Genomic DNA, 15,402 nt, shown 5'->3' with positions numbered 1-15,402 from the left:
AGAGACGCCATGCCCCAGCTCCGACCCAGGATGGACTTAGGCTAGAATCTTCCCGGTAAGACTGGTGCTCACAGATTATTAGAGATGGGTTGATCGGGATGTGAGAATTAGCCTGTAAGGGCTAGAGCTAAAGGGCCAAGCAGTGTTTAAATGAATACAGTTCGTGTGTTGTTATTTCGGGCATAAGCTAGCCAGGCGGCTGGGGTGTTGGGGACGCAGCCCCGCCGCTCTTATTACTACAGTTGCTTTCTATGGATGTGACAGAAACCACCCCAGCGATGGCCTGAGATGGTATTGCTAAGGCGGGTCCTGAGCTGGGTGACCTGCACAGTTAGACTATTAGGAAGCATTAGTGTTGTAAAGTGGTCCTTAGTTATTCTTATGTTAGTTATGCTTAAGAGAAAAAAAAATAACCAGTTAGTATTTAAGCCATCTAGGAAAATGCCCACTGAATATAAAAGTGGGAAAGCTAAGCAACTTCCTGGTTGTTCACAGCAGCCCAGCACACCATGTGGAAGAAGGCTGGTATGATGTTCTGGTAAAGAAGGCTGACTTCAGCTGAGAAAAATGGCAAATTGCAGAGGAGTGTTATTTCTGTTTGTTCTGGGCCCGCCACTCTGATTTAAGAAGGAAGGAATGGTCGTGGTTTGCTTTTTAATTTCCAAAATCCTGCCACTACCTCAGCAGCTAGCCAGAATTCTTCATGGCTATGCACCAGGAGCATGGGGTAGCCTTCCCTGGCTCCCACGGAATGCTGGTCTTTGGTAGCCATGAATCAGTGATTGCAGCACCATGAGAACGTCATAGGCTTGCCACCGTGCGCTGTTCTGACAATATGGCAGAGTTTGGAGTATTGCAATGGCTTCTCGTGAGGAGGGAAGGAAGGCAGTATTTTGGTGATTGTGTCAATGTTTATAAGGAACTTGGGTTTTTGTGGATGGGATCCAGAGACCCTGAACAAGCTATGCTGCCTTAGCTATTCTCTCAGTGGCGAAAAATCACATCACTCGGTCCTGCTGTCAATCTTTCTACCCTTGTTCCGCTCCAGGGTAGAGTGGTTGGCATCTGTGTTCCCATCACTCAAGAGGTTGTGGCAGGAGGATGTCTATAAGCTCCAGGGTAGTATGGACTGCATAGTGAGTTTCAAACCAGCACGGGCTGCATAGTAAGACTGTGCCTCAAAATAAAGAAATAAAATTAATTGGCTGGGGAGATAGCTACCTGAGTTCAAATTCCTAAAGCCAGACGCAGCATATGTCTATAACCCCAGTGCTTCTCCAATGAGATGGGGAGTTGGGGAAGATGGGAGAATTTCTAGAAGCTCAACAAGAGACCTGGAACAACATGAGACCTTGTCTCAAAGTGTGACGGGTAAGGACTTACACCCAAGATGTCCTATGACCTTCACATGCGCACAGCGACACACACATCACACACAGACAGAGATTGAAAGGGGAGGGAGAGAGAATATTCTAGGCTTTAAGAGCTTGCATAACCATTGTTTTCATTAATTTTCAAGAAGTTTGGTTTTGGTTTTGTTGTTTGTTGAGCCAGGATTTCTCTGTGTAACAGCCCTGGCTGTGCTGGAACTCACTCTGTAGACCAGGCTGACCTCAAACTCACAGAGATCTGCCTGCCTCTGCCTCCCAAATACCGGGATTAAAGGCCTGCACCACCACAGCCTGGCAATTTTCAAGAGTTTTGTGGAAAAGGTTTATACTGCAGCTGTATCTTCTCTGCATATAGGAAGACATGGTCCCTAGGGCTGGTCTGGGTGTAAGGAGTTTTAGACGGAGAAGCCAAGCCTTTCCTGGTTTAGTGCTGTCTGAGGGTGAATGAGGTGGCAAAGGTCCTGGAATCCAAAGTTTTGTCTTTCTGAAACTTTTATTCCAAATAATTTATAAAATGAAGTATTTATTACAATGCTCCAAAGACTCTTCTTTAGTTTTCAGTTGACAGCTTGAGATACTGAGGTCACACTAAAATTAAAATTTGGGTTTCCCTGCCGAAACTTCCTGCTGTACTAAAGCATACTTGGCATGCAGCAGTCGGAAGTGCACTGGGAAGGTTTGTCTTGAGTCAGGAAGTAGAGTGGAGGAATGGAGGGTTAGGGTCTGGGTCCCAGGGGACCTCTTTGCTAGGGATCTATTGCTTCTCCGTAGTTCATTGATCTCTGTTCCCTCGGGCAAGAGACTGAGAGCAAGCACACAAGCCCCTGCCACCTCCTGAGGTTGGTTTGGGGACATGAATCTCGATTCCTGCCTGTCTCTTAGGAGCTGCCTAGCTTCCTGAGCAGCTGTGTCCTTGTCAGCTTGGTTCTGGGTGAGGCAGGGTAGCTCCATTCTCATGGAGGAGCCCCTAGCACTCAGAACAGGGTTTGCCGCATACAGCACTCAAGGCCTTCAGGAATTATCGAAATAAGTGCATAAAGTCAGGCTAGATGCTGAGCGTCTTGGTTTGTGTAAAGTGCTTCCATGCTCTTATGTGAGGACAAGTGGATAGTTTTACCTTTGCAAGTCTGTCCTACATATCATTTTACCTCTTCATGTGGAGGGAAGGACGGCAACGTTTGGTGGCAGGGTCTACTGTCTGCTCTCAGGTTCACTGTGAGGTCAAGGATGACCTTGAATTCAATGCCAGATCTTCCTTCAAGCCACTCCTTCAAGTCTGGGGTTATAGGTCTGTATGATCTCACCCAGTTTATGTGGTGCTGGGAACTGAACCCACAAATTCGAGCATGCTATGCAAGCACTCTGCTAACTGAGCTGCATCGCCTGGATTTAAAGGGGGAAAAAAGCAAAAATAAAAATACAGGCCAGTAATTCCTCTAACAAACTTCAGAGGGAAAGTATTGCTCTGCTGCCCTTTGCTTTTCTCTCGCCTCCTCCGGGTCCTCCCGTAACTGTGATCTCTAAGTAAGACTCACACTCAACAGAGAGAGAGGTGAAATTACAAAGTGATTCTAGCATTTAAGCAAGGAGCAGCAGGACCCGTGCTGAATACCAAGATAGAAGACCAGAGATATCAGCAAACTTGTGTCTGGATGAAATGATCTAATACTGTGGACATAAAAAGATCATTGTAGAATCAGCCAGCAAGCTTGGATAACAGACGCAATATCACAGTAGCTTGTGTTCCTCCCTCAGTGTCCGGTGCGGGGTTGGTTCCAGGGGTGCCCTCCTCCCCCAGATACCAAATCAAGTTCCTTGCATATAACATGGTGTAAGTATTATTTTTACGAAAGATCTGCATACATCCTTCATATATTAGGTTGCCTCTAGACGGCATGTCTGACACAGTGTAAATTATGTAAGATATTATTACTTAGGAAGTAAGAGTGAGGGAGGAAGACAACTCATGCTCAGCACATCCTTTTCAGACATACCCTTGCCCCCCAGACAGCTTTATGCAAAGTTAAACCCCAGATGGAGACAAGGGGGCAGATGCGCTTGCACGAAGGCACCAGAGCTGTGGGCACAGTAAGCCTCAGCCAGGCAGCGCCCCCTCCGTTCCACAGGACAGCTTCTCACTGTGCTCTCTGACTTCTCTTCCTAGTTTGACATCAACCACGAGGTCCAGCTCGGACGCTCTGCAGAGGCGATACGGAGCTCCTGAACTGGAAGTAAGTTCCTCCCTCCCTTGCCCTGCTCCAGCTCAGATCCCTTTCGCAGGACAACCTTTGTGCGCTAGTGTCTTTTTTTTTTTTTAAATCAATTTTGTCGGGCAGTGGTGGTGTTTACCTTTAATACTAGCACCCATGAGGCAGAGGACTCTTGAGGTTTAGTCCAGGCTGGTCTACAGATCAAGGTCCAGGACAGCCGTGGATACACAGAGAAACCCTCTCTCGAAAAACCAAAACCAACCAACCAAACAAACAAACAAAAACCAACCAAACTCAAGAGCAAAAAATAATTTTTTTTGTACAGTTTATTCTGTCTATGGTTTCTCCTCCCTTGTCTCTTCCCAGAGCCCACCCCCATCCATCCAACTCCATTCTTCTTTCTCCCTCTCCTTAGAAAACAACAGGCCAATTGAAAAGCAAAGCAAAACAAAACTAAGCAAAAGGGGGAAATACAAGAAGCACAAGAAACACTTAAACACATACTCAGAGAGACACACACACAGGCACATGTACACATAAATATACACATACTCAGAGACACACATGCACACACATGTGTGTTCAAACAGACACACACACATTAAACCCATACAAACATAAAATCAGAAACCATAACAGTTAAGCAAAAGACAAGCAAGGTAGAAAATGCCCAAGCAAAGCATTATGAGCCAGCACATCCCCAAAGATACCACTGAATTTGCTTTGTGTTGACCATCTACTGCAGGTCATGGGACCTGTCCTTGTTATGCTTTCTATAGCCAGTAAGAAAACTCATTTTTACTTTGCATTGTGCTGGTGTTTTTTTAGGTTTTTTTTTTGGCATTAATGGTTCTATTTTCGGTCTGAAAAAGAATAAGATTTTTGTATAGAAAATGCACTATTGTCCTGTGTATTAAAATAAAAGAATTCTTAAATTTTCCATCACCATTGTTGGCCTCTTGCCTGTTACCCTGGCACCCACCCCCGGTCTGAGCAGAAGCTTGTTCAGCTCCTCCTTGTTTACTCTCTTCGGCTGTAACAGGATACAGATGTTCTTTTTGTTTTAAACTGCTCACCTGTCTGACACCCATCGGTATTCTCCGTAGAGAGCGTAGCCGTGCAGCTCTGTAGGAAGACAGAGAAGACAGGGAGGGAACTGAACGTGCCCTGCAGACACTGACACCTCAGTTGTGCGCCAGTGCCTTCACATGTGTGTCCTTCAGCAAAGACCTCAGAACTGTAAACACACCAATGAGGCCATTCACAGCATGTGGATGGGAGGACGGAGCCAGCAGCAGACCATCAGTCAACAAAGCCCTGTTATTTCCTTTTCAAGAGCTTTATCTGGAGCTCTTGATGAACCATAAACCATAGTCAGAAGACTCAAATTTACAGGGTAGTTAAGACAAGACAGCCCTGACCCCAGGATTGGTAAGGACCTGGCAGCTCAGTGATTGGCTAAGCTGTTTAGCACTGGCCAGGTGCTGTTCTGAGCTTTCCGTGTGTCATTTAAGTCCTCACAAAAGCCCAGTGAAGGGCTGTCCTTTGCATTTTATAGAAAGGAGATTTCCATTTTTCAGGATGTGGCCCCAGGGTAAATGTTCTTGACAGCACATTGCGTAGGAGCACAGCTGCAGTCCCTGGTCCCTGCTGCTGGCCTGGCCTGGCATCTGGCCACTGGCTCCATTTGAATAGCGTTTACTTGGCACTTTGCTCTGCAGCTGGCTGTCTGAGATGCCCCTTCCAGCGCCTGACCTGGAGATAGGGAGCCATAATGAGGGCTTGTTACTCCGCCAGTATCATTCACCAGCGCTTTCTGTCACTCACAGGAGAAGACTGTGCTGGGTTGAATAGGTCGCTGCTGTCCCTTACAGAGCAGAATGTCCTCCAGAAGCCTTTGTTCCTTTGTTCTCATCACTGACTGGGTGGCCACCTGCTGAGGGTTGGATATTATGGTTTCAATGTCCCCATTGTGAACGGTTCAATCTCAGACAGCAGCAAGTCCCAGGTTAGATTTAAGAGAGTATGTTGTTCTTTTCCTTTGAGAGGGAAGCTGCCCACCATTTGCCTCTGAGAAGGTGGGCTCATGATCCCACGTAGAGTTGCCTGGGATATACCTTCGAAAATCCGAGCTGGTATTTTCTTAGTAACTTAAGCTTCAAGAGAAACAGGACCTCAGCATGACTAAAGTGAGCCCACTGCTGTTGGTGAATTATAGACCGCCTCACACGGCCCAAGTCTTGTGGAGTTGAAGGGGGAGCAAGGGCAAGGGCTTGACCTTGAGTGGGAACAGGGTGGAAGAAAGGCTGATGCTCTGGTTTCTGTGTAGTTCAGCTGTCTTCCACTAGAGACAGCAAGGGCCCTGGCTTCCCAGGCAGTCTCGGCATGTTCTGTGCTTCTTACTCTGTTTATCAGTCTCTCTGTGATTATGTAATAAAGCTTAGATAATTTCATTTCATTTTCTTTAAGCTTCTTGTTCTGAACAAGTAAGAAAAAGGATATAAAATTCAAATTGTTCTGAAAAAGCTAGTGTCCCAGCTATTTGTGTCTGCAGTCAGCTCGGCAGTCTGATCTGTTTATTTTTATTGTTTTGTTTCTATTTTTATAAAAAAAAATGATCTCACTATATAACACAGGCTGGTCTGGATCTTGCTGTGTAGCCCAAGCTGGTTTGAATCTGCTGTGACACCCAGGCTAGCCTAGAGTTCACTACATTGCTCAAGCCAGCCTTGAACTTGGGATTCTTCTGCCTCCTGGGTGCTAGGTCAGGAGCAGCAGCACCCCTGCTCAGCAGCTTTCTCCAGTTCCCATGCCACACTCTTTAGCTTCGGCCCCCTGAATACCACATGCCAGCTGTTGTTGTGAATCACAGATCCCAAGGTCTCCATTCTGCATGTATCCCAGCTCTGTCATGAAACTAGATTGCTGGCTTCCTGTTTCACCTGCCCCTTCTCAGCATCCTCAACTGGGATCCCAGTGCCAGCCCCTAGGCAGGAGCGGAATTGATGGGTAGCAGCAGAACGAGCCACTAGGAAGCGTGAGACAAGTAAGGTCCTCGGCTTGTTTGCTGCATGTTTCAGCCACCCAGAAGTAGAAACTGAGGCAGAGTGGCTCAAGTGGGTAATTTATGAGGGGTCAGCACACGTAGAAGAGAGGAAGGAGAGGAAGGTGACAGAATTAGACAGAGTCTAGATTAAGTTAAAGGGCAGTATAAACTGGATTAGCCCCAGGGCATGTTCCCAGACATATATGGTGCCCCAGAGTCCTAGCTGGATTAGCCCCAGGGCATGTTCCCAGACATATATGGTGCCCCAGAGTCCTAGCTGGATTAGCCCCAGGGCATGTTCCCAAACATATATGGTGCCCCAGAGTCCTAGCTGGCCTGTTAGCTGGGCCTTTATTTGCCTTCCATGATCAGTCCTTCCACGGAGGATGCCCAGAAAGGGCTGCTACAGGACAAAGCAGTTCTGCAGCAGAAGCTATGCCTAAAGGAGCTGGTACACAGGCTTTGCTCCCGGAGTACCTAGCTAGGACATCCCCATGCCCAGGAAGGTATTCCCTCTTACTGTACCCAGTGTATCTTGGGACAGATACTTAGCCAAGCCTTTTGAGATGCCAGCATGTGCTTCTGATAGCCGCTTTGCCGTGTGGGCAGCCGTCAGTGCTAGGGACACGGACACAGGCGTCTGACTCCATTGCCTTTGCTCTCACAGGTAGCCAGGTTCTGTTTTTGCTTCGGCCCAGATGGAGAGGGTAAGTGCAGCATTTCTCGTCTATGCCTGACCGTGGCCTTGCAGACCGGATTTCTCTCTGTAAGCATCTGCAATTCGGGCACTATGTTGGTACCTAAACCACACTTCATCCAAAGCACTGTTTATATACTTCTTACATCTTCCTCAAGGGCCGCTGCGTTTGGTTTTGTTGGCAGCTGGCAGGGAAATTGCTGTGGATTCTGGTTCATGTCTAATTTAAGTAAGAGTTAGAAAAAAGTACAATATGTGTACTGTTTTTAAAGGAATGATAAGAAAATATCAAGAGGTCCCTACACCTCCTTTGGGTACCATTTCTTTTCATCTACTTGCTTTTCTTCATAGAAGGGAAAGTCCTGGGGGCTTGAAAGCACATGGGTTACCCTCCTGCTAAGCTTCTAATAGTCTCTATGTCTTTAAGAGCTCTCTCTTCTGCCTTACTAAATTAATGTATTTGCTGACATTGTCTAGTCAAGAAATTTCCTAGGGTGACGGAGGTACAGGTGGAGTTTGTACTGTTTCCACTTAGCAGCACCTAGGACGAAAAGGTACAAGCAGGAGCTGCTATAGTGCTCCCCCTAGGGCTCACCGCTGCCCTTGACACCCTTTGTCATCTGCAGATACTGAAGAGCAGCAGAATGTCAAGGAGGGCCCCCGGGTCATCTATGACGAGAAGAAAGGCACCGTCTACAGCTACTCCTATTTCCACTTTGTCTTCTTGCTGGCTTCCCTCTACGTGATGATGACCTTGACCAGCTGGTTCCAGTGAGTGTCCCATTTGAATGCCTTAAAGCCAAGCTCAGAGTAAATATATCTATCGAGTCAAATAGTTGTCTGAGAAGCAACAAAACAAAACCAAAGAAACGAACCCCAAGTTCAGTGTGGTTCTCTAAGTGTGTAGTCCAGCTCTTGTCCAGCTCTCACTGCGCCCACAGCCTTTGTAACTGATAGCTCACCGTTCTTCCTGGTGGAGCAGCACCTTTCCTGCATCCACTGCTTACTGCAGTTAAGAAGTGGCAGGTGCTGGGGTGCTCAGAGGCCGAGCATGAGCTCCGTGTGAGAGGCCTTGAGTCCCGTCTCTGTACTGGGAAAGAAACCACACAAGACGGGAAGGGCTAATTCCACTTGGCGAGTCTGGAGAACCCTAGTGGTAACAGATGAAAGGTTATCTTAAGAAAGATTAATATAGTGGGGTGTTTCCTACTTCAAAATACATATGTTTTATTATTTCCAGTTTTTAATTTGCCCATGCCTAATGGATCTGATTCCTACATGGAGATTTATGCTTTTTGTACAGACTCAGGCTTCCGCTTGCATCCCTGTGTTTGTTAATAGGTGTTGTGTGGCTTTCATGTGCCGTACTGATGTAAGCACCAGAGATTATACTCTAGTAGGAGACAGACCGTGACCCAAACTCATGCACTGTGTCAGGTAGTGGTGGGTTCTGGGGATTGGGATTCCATGGACCAGGAGTCACAGTCTAGAACCTAGGGTAAGAAAACTCTTCCTGGAGGACATTCTTCTGAGGGCGGGGTGGACTTTGATGTTTCCAAGTGATCATTTGAAAACTCCTGGAGGAATTTTTGACTTGGAGCATCTGAGAAAGGAGAAGCTAGGGAGAAACCAGAGCTGTCCTTCCATCTTGCTCAGAATGTAAAATGAAGCCTGTAGCAAGCTTTCTTGTGGGGCCAACCTTATATTGCCTGCCCCCCAAATAAAGACATGGAGACTTACTATTAATTATGAAAGTTTGCCCTGTAGCTTAGGCTTGTCACTAACTAGTTTTTTTTTGGGGGGGGGGGTTGTTTGTTTGTTTGTTTGTTTGGATTTTTCAAAACAGAGTTTCTCCGTAGCTTTTGGTTCCTGTCCTGGAACTAGCTCTTGTAGACCAGGCTGGCCTCGAACTCAAAGAGATCCGCCTGCCTCTGCCTCCCAAGTCCTGGGATTAAAGGCGTGCGCCACCACCGCCTGGCCACACTAACTAGTTTTTATAACTCAGATTGATCTGTCTTTATTAATCTTTGTTACCTCTGTTCTGTACCATATGTCTGACTTCTTCAGAGTCTCACTGGCTTGTCCCCACCTCTCTCCTTCCCAGAGTCCTCTCTGTCCCCGGAAGTCCTGAGTACCCTCTTCCTGCCCAGCTGTTGTCCGTTCAGCTCTTCACTAAGCCAACCACAACAATACATCTTCACAGTGTGCAAATGTCCTACAACAGAAGCCACATTTGAAAATACAGTTTGGCAATAGTTTGAAAAATAGTTTGGCAGTTCTTTGCAGGTTCAACAAAGATTATAGTATAATCCAGCAATTTCCCTCCTAAGATCTAAGACAAAAAGGAAAAAACACCAAAAAATTATAGGCAAATGCTCATGTCATAGTAATTCATAACAACACAGAGGTCTGGGGGTCTGGGATAGCTCAAATGTCCATACCTGATGAGATAACAGTGTGCTATTCTTAAACAATGAAATACTGTGTATCAATAAAAAGAGTGACATACAGTTGAGTATCCCCAACCCAGAAATCCAATATCTTCTCAAATCTAACATGACATGAGAGGGTTCCTATTTCCAATTTTGCACTTGCTCAACTGATAACATCCATGTAAATATCTCAGGGTGAAAAATTCTAAAATCTGGTCCTAGGCATCTCAGATAAGGACTCAGTCAGTGCTGGTACATGGTACAACACCAAGAACTTTGGAAACAATTCTGCTGTGTTTAAAAAGCCAATTATAAGAGACCACATGACTGCATTTACATGAATTGACTTAGGGCATATCCTACCGACAGGAAATAGTTAACGAATGCAGGGAATGGAGAACAGTGGGAATGGGGGGGGCAGCTAAGGGATACAGGATGTCTGGGGAGATGGCGATGTTCTCAAACTGATTGTAGCAATGACTCTACAAGCCTGTGAGTCTTTGAAAAGTCATCAAATGATACATTTAAAATGTATATGAGTTACAACTCCATTAATTGCTAAGAAAGTTGGCGGCTGCTTGGGGCAGGAAGTGCCTAGCAGAGGAACTCTCTTCCGCTCTCACCACACCTGTGTCCTTTCCTCAACAGTTATGAAAATGCCACCATTGAGACCTTCTTCACTGGGAGCTGGTCCACCTTCTGGGTCAAGATGGCCTCCTGCTGGATGTGTGTGATACTCTACCTGTGGACCCTGGTGGCCCCTCTTTGCTGTCCCTCCAGGCAGTTCTCGGTGTGAGGATGCCCAAGTGCCCCTTGGCTCAGCAGGGGATGTGAGCAGCAGCTGATGCCCTGGGAAAAGCTGATGCTCTCTGGTTACCTTCCCCGGGTCTGACAACACTCTCAAAAACAAGCAAAGTCGCCCAGTCAGCTCCTCAGTGTGCAGTCTGACCTGCCGGAATTGAAATCTTCAGCCAAGCCGATAGGTGCAGTTAGTTCTTTATGCTGTCCCCTATGTGGTAGCTAAAGTTCTGTCGCTGTTTTTCTTGTGTTTTAACCAGAACGGAACTCGGGACACAGCATCCATCACAGGGATGAAAATAGCCTTGTATAGCCTGTCATTCTCATACTTGGTATAAAGAAGCAAAAACAAAACCCCTGAGGCCCTAGCCCTCAGGTGGGTCTTGACCTCTGTCACTCACGTTTGCCTCCTGAAGCCCTCATGGCTCCCTGTTTGTAGAGGACAAGAGGAAGGTCCTCCACCCTCAGACTACAACCCTGTGTCCCTGCCGCAGCATTTTCCTGTGAGGTCCTGATGCTGGGAGTTAGGGCCTTTCCCCTCTGCCCTTGGCAGAGGTTCTTCATTCTTTTCGGGGTAATCTTTGTAATAATGTGAAAAGCACAAGTTGATCTCACTTCCATTGGATTCTCCACCATTTTATGCCTACCCAGTCTGAGTCTACAATAACTGGCTCTTATTTATGGTGGTGTTCATGTGATTATAGTCAATGTTATTTTCTTTGTCTGAGCAGCAGAGAATTTCAGCTCTTACTTGTTATTAACAGGAATGCTTTAAGGATCTTAACAGAAACACTGCTTCTTGGCTGCAGCTCGTCACACCCTTCTCAGAGTGTTACGGGAAGCCCCCACCCATCCTCCTCTACCACCAGGCCTTCCTCACTTGCAGTGTGCCCCAGTGCTAGCATCGTGGCTTCCTTGAAGTAGAAGGGCTGGGGTGAGGAGCTTCAGCAGAGCTGACCAGGCAGAGCTAGACAGGCTGTGGAAGTGAGGAACTGGACTAAGATGCAGAGGTAGGTGGCTGAGGGCATCTCCGAGGATTCCATCCATAGGCATTTCTCAGATTTACTCTTGGAAAGTAGTGCTCACAAGTATGCATTTTCAATGCTGATGTTCGTAGTCTAGGAGATTCTCCAGGGCCAAGTCTGTCAAAGACACTGGTGGAGGCATATTCTGCTTTTGTGTGGAGTAGAGATACTCTCTAGACCTCTCAGAAGGGCTCAGCCTAGCTGTTCTTTTCTGTGCCTATCTGAACAAGTCAGGCAGAATTGGGATCCACCTAAGCCTGGTTCCCATGTGCCAAAATGTGGATTCTTGTTTCTCCTCACTCCTGTGTCCACTTACTAAAGTGCCAGGGGAAAATAATAGGGGAGGGTTCGCTGAAGAACTTGCCTGGTTGGCAGTGTTTGAGATCTAGTCTTAAAGGGCACACAAATAAGGATGCCTTCCTTGTTTGTAAACGTCATCCTAATTCCTTGTATAGGTCAAGGACTCTTTAAGATCAGCAGTTTAAATACACTTGAAAATCACAAACAATATAGCTACACACTAACTCTAAACAAATCTAGTGAACCCCATGGGAATGGGAGCCCCATCAATGGGGACTGATTCAGAAAGTGGGCAGTGTGAGCCAGCTCCATGGCAACAGCCTGAAGGACCCATCCTGTGAGAAGAAGCAGAGGGGAACTGAGGTAGGGATGGAGCAGTAATATTTTCCTCCTGCTAAGATCTATCTTCTCTGTTGAGTCTGGCAGCCGGGTCTGAGTTTTGAATTGGCCTTCATAGCGGATCAAGGTCAAGCTGACAAAGCCATACACTCCTGGGCTGGTCCTTGTCGGGTCCCTTTCCTCTGCAGAGAATAGCTCAGGGAGACACAGGACAGAGTCAGCCGCAGCTCCCTGTGGCTTCTCCGTCAGCCGGCCAGGTCCCTCTTATTTTCCAGCTGCCCAAGTGGTTGTGAGGTGTGTGTGTGCCCTCCCCTTCAGAAGCTAGGTCTCCCACTAGAAGGGTTGGCCACGCCCATTTTTACTCTCAGCTGCTAGGGTTCGGCTGATGGTCAGAAGTGAGATGGCTACGTTTGAGTTTTGTGGGCTTCCTAGTAAGATAGATGTTAAGAATTAAACCTTTAATCTCAGCAGTGAGTCCTAGGCCAGCTAGACCCTGTCTCAAAACGGCAAGTCGACACTCGTGATCAGAAACTACTCAGGTGGTAGTCCATGTGTGGGTTTAAGGCCCCTGTTAAAGCTTTTTGCACTTGAGAAACTGGAAAGTGTGCCAATTGCTTCAAATTAACAACGGCAGTGTTACCTTGCCTTATCCACCAGTAACTTTTAAAGGTAGCAGCTCTTTGTTTCTTGCCACGCTCACAGGACCATAAAACTCCATGCCTGGCAGCTGCGGATCTGACCCTCTACTGTGGCAGACCTGGCAGCAGAGCGCTAGACACTGTAGTGTTCCCCTCCCTCTTGTTCTTATGAGTAAAACACTTAAGCCAGGAGGGGATTCTCCTGGCAGTCTTGCTTAGACACGACGCCTGGTTGGAGACTAGAGACTGTCCCCATGTTCGCCCTTGGAAAGCCTGCCAATCATTGCCGAGTCAAGCTTTTGTACTGCAGGGTAGCTGCTCCAGGCTTCTTGGGAAGTCAGCAGATGAGTTGTTTTCCAGAGGTTTGGGGAAGTTTTATATCTGGGTAACTGTGTTGGGGAAGGAGTTGGAGGGAGTGTGGGGTATTGAGACTTTGGGGTTCTGATTCCCATAAGGAATGGCCAGCAGGAGTTTCCACATGATGGCAATGTTTCCAGTTTCACAGATGACGTCACTGTAGTGTTAACTGCCCCCTTCCCAAACTGTCACCTTCTGCCTTTTTCAGATGATGGACTTATTTAAGTTTTGCCAGATGCCCATCATTGGTGCTTCACGTTTCTCTGGAAGGGAGCTCCAGAGCCTATATTTAAACTTGCTGGGCTTTTCTTCTTCTGTTGTCTTTCTAAGCAGGATCTTGTTTTGGTGTACCGGCGTGAATACCAATGCCTACCACTTATACTCAGAGATGAGACTGAATGCCCAGAAAGGATGCTGGGCCCTCCTCCTTCATCGGAGATGAGGTTGGCACCTGGGCCTAGAATCTGAAGGGCTTTTTTGGTGTAACTTAACTAGTAAACATTTTCATTTCTTACAGAGATGGGCTCTCTAGTGTCGTGGTAACATCAGCAGACAGGAGAGCTGATCTCGAGGTCTTCAGCTCGCTCTTCTTACGTTGTCCATCAGTGAGTCATTCAGAGACAGTTATTTTGAAAGGCCAAGATACTTGACTTTTACCAAAGAGGTGTATTTGATTTTGTTTTAGTTGGGGAAGGGCAGGTAAATCAGGAATGCATTTGCCCAAAAAGACTTCGGCATAAGTGTAACCACATTCACGTGAGCAAAATGATGGAAGAACTCTTTAAGGTAATCCTTTGGGAGAAAGGCTCCTGGGAAACTCTCTCAGGTAAAGAAAGATTACAGCAGATGAGTAATATATGTCTTGAGAGCTATTTATAAAAATTTTAAGAGGATCATTTTGTCTTCATTTATTAAAGATTTAAACTTTTTTTTACTTTGCAAAGAAAAAATACAAAACTTTTATAGTCATATCTGTTAATTTTTTAAAAAGATTTTTTGGAAACAATTAGCTGTAGCCAAATTTTGTGGTTACTTTTTTTCTATATTGGAGTTTGAATGTAATTTGTATGGTAAGTCTACTGTTGGCTTATAAAGTTTCTGACATGGTTAGATTTTGCTACCTTTTAAAATTGCTGTTTTTCGCCACAACGCCAATTATGGGTTTGTACCTGTTTTTTTTTTTGAATGCTAATTTTTCTATGAACTACCTGAAATTGACTGGCCTTTTCCTATGTAAAAAAAGAAAACAACTCAAACTTGTTAACTCTACTTTAATAAAATTTAAACCTGAAAACCATGTTGTTTGTTTTCTTTCTATTAGACACATGACTAAAGCCACCAGTTAGCCTGTGGCAGGGTTTGTGCCTTTACATGTCAATCAGGGATCAAACTTGGCAACTATACGGATAGTTTATACTTAACAAATGAAGTGGATTGTTTATGGTATCCAATTTAAGGCCTTGAACTACAAATAGAATTGTAGATGGAGTTTCTCTATCCCACCAGCATCTCCCAAACAACCACACAGAGACTTAATATTAATTATAAATGTTCAGCCAATAGCTTAGACTTCTTACTAACTAGCTCTTACAACTTAAATTAATCCACATTTTATCTGTGTTCTACCACATGGCAGTACCTTTTCTCAGTATAGCATGTACATCTGCTTCCTCTTCATCTTGCTCAGGACTCCTCAGACTCCACCCTTCTTCCCAGCATCCTCCTCGTCTGGCTCTCCCACCCAGTCTCTTCCTGTCCAGATATAAACCAGTCAGTTCTTTATTAACCAGTGTGAGTAATGCATATTTACAGTGTGCCAAGATTGTTGCACAGCATAGACTTGCTAAAGGAAGCTAATTAACATGTATTACTTCTTTCTTATGGTAAGGACACATATATTTCCCCCTTATAGCAATTTTAAATACACTGTTAAGTGCAGGCACCATGTTTTACAACATTTTTCTTGGACTTCTTATTCTTAGGTGAAATTCTGAGTTCTCTAACATGATCCCAAAGTCCTTGATAACCACAGCTTTACGATCTGTGTCTGAGTTTACCTTGCTTGATGCTTGTGTTTCAGGTGCTAGAGGTTGAACACAGGGCCTCATGCAGGGTAGGCAGGTACAGTAGCACTGAACTCCAGCTCCAGCCACCCTGTCTCACTCTAGC

At 45.9% G+C, this 15,402-nt stretch overlaps 1 protein-coding gene across 1 annotated transcript in view; it reads left to right on the top strand.

The window, feature by feature from the left end:
• The window catches only part of Serinc5 (serine incorporator 5), a 98,691-nt gene extending 84,164 nt beyond the window's left edge, over window positions 1-14,527 (top strand). The window contains exons 9-12 of the mRNA XM_075976320.1: window positions 3,556-3,622; window positions 7,315-7,354; window positions 7,971-8,115; window positions 10,425-14,527. Of these exons, the coding sequence (XP_075832435.1) occupies window positions 3,556-3,622; window positions 7,315-7,354; window positions 7,971-8,115; window positions 10,425-10,572 (400 nt within the window). The 3' untranslated portion in view covers window positions 10,573-14,527. The remainder of the gene's footprint in view (window positions 1-3,555; window positions 3,623-7,314; window positions 7,355-7,970; window positions 8,116-10,424) is intronic.
• The last annotated feature ends 875 nt before the right edge of the window (window positions 14,528-15,402 follow it).

Source organism: Microtus pennsylvanicus, chromosome 6 (genome assembly GCF_037038515.1).
Source record: "Microtus pennsylvanicus isolate mMicPen1 chromosome 6, mMicPen1.hap1, whole genome shotgun sequence".
Classification (NCBI taxonomy): Eukaryota; Metazoa; Chordata; class Mammalia; order Rodentia; family Cricetidae; genus Microtus; species Microtus pennsylvanicus.
This window is presented reverse-complemented; position numbering and strand designations above follow the sequence as displayed.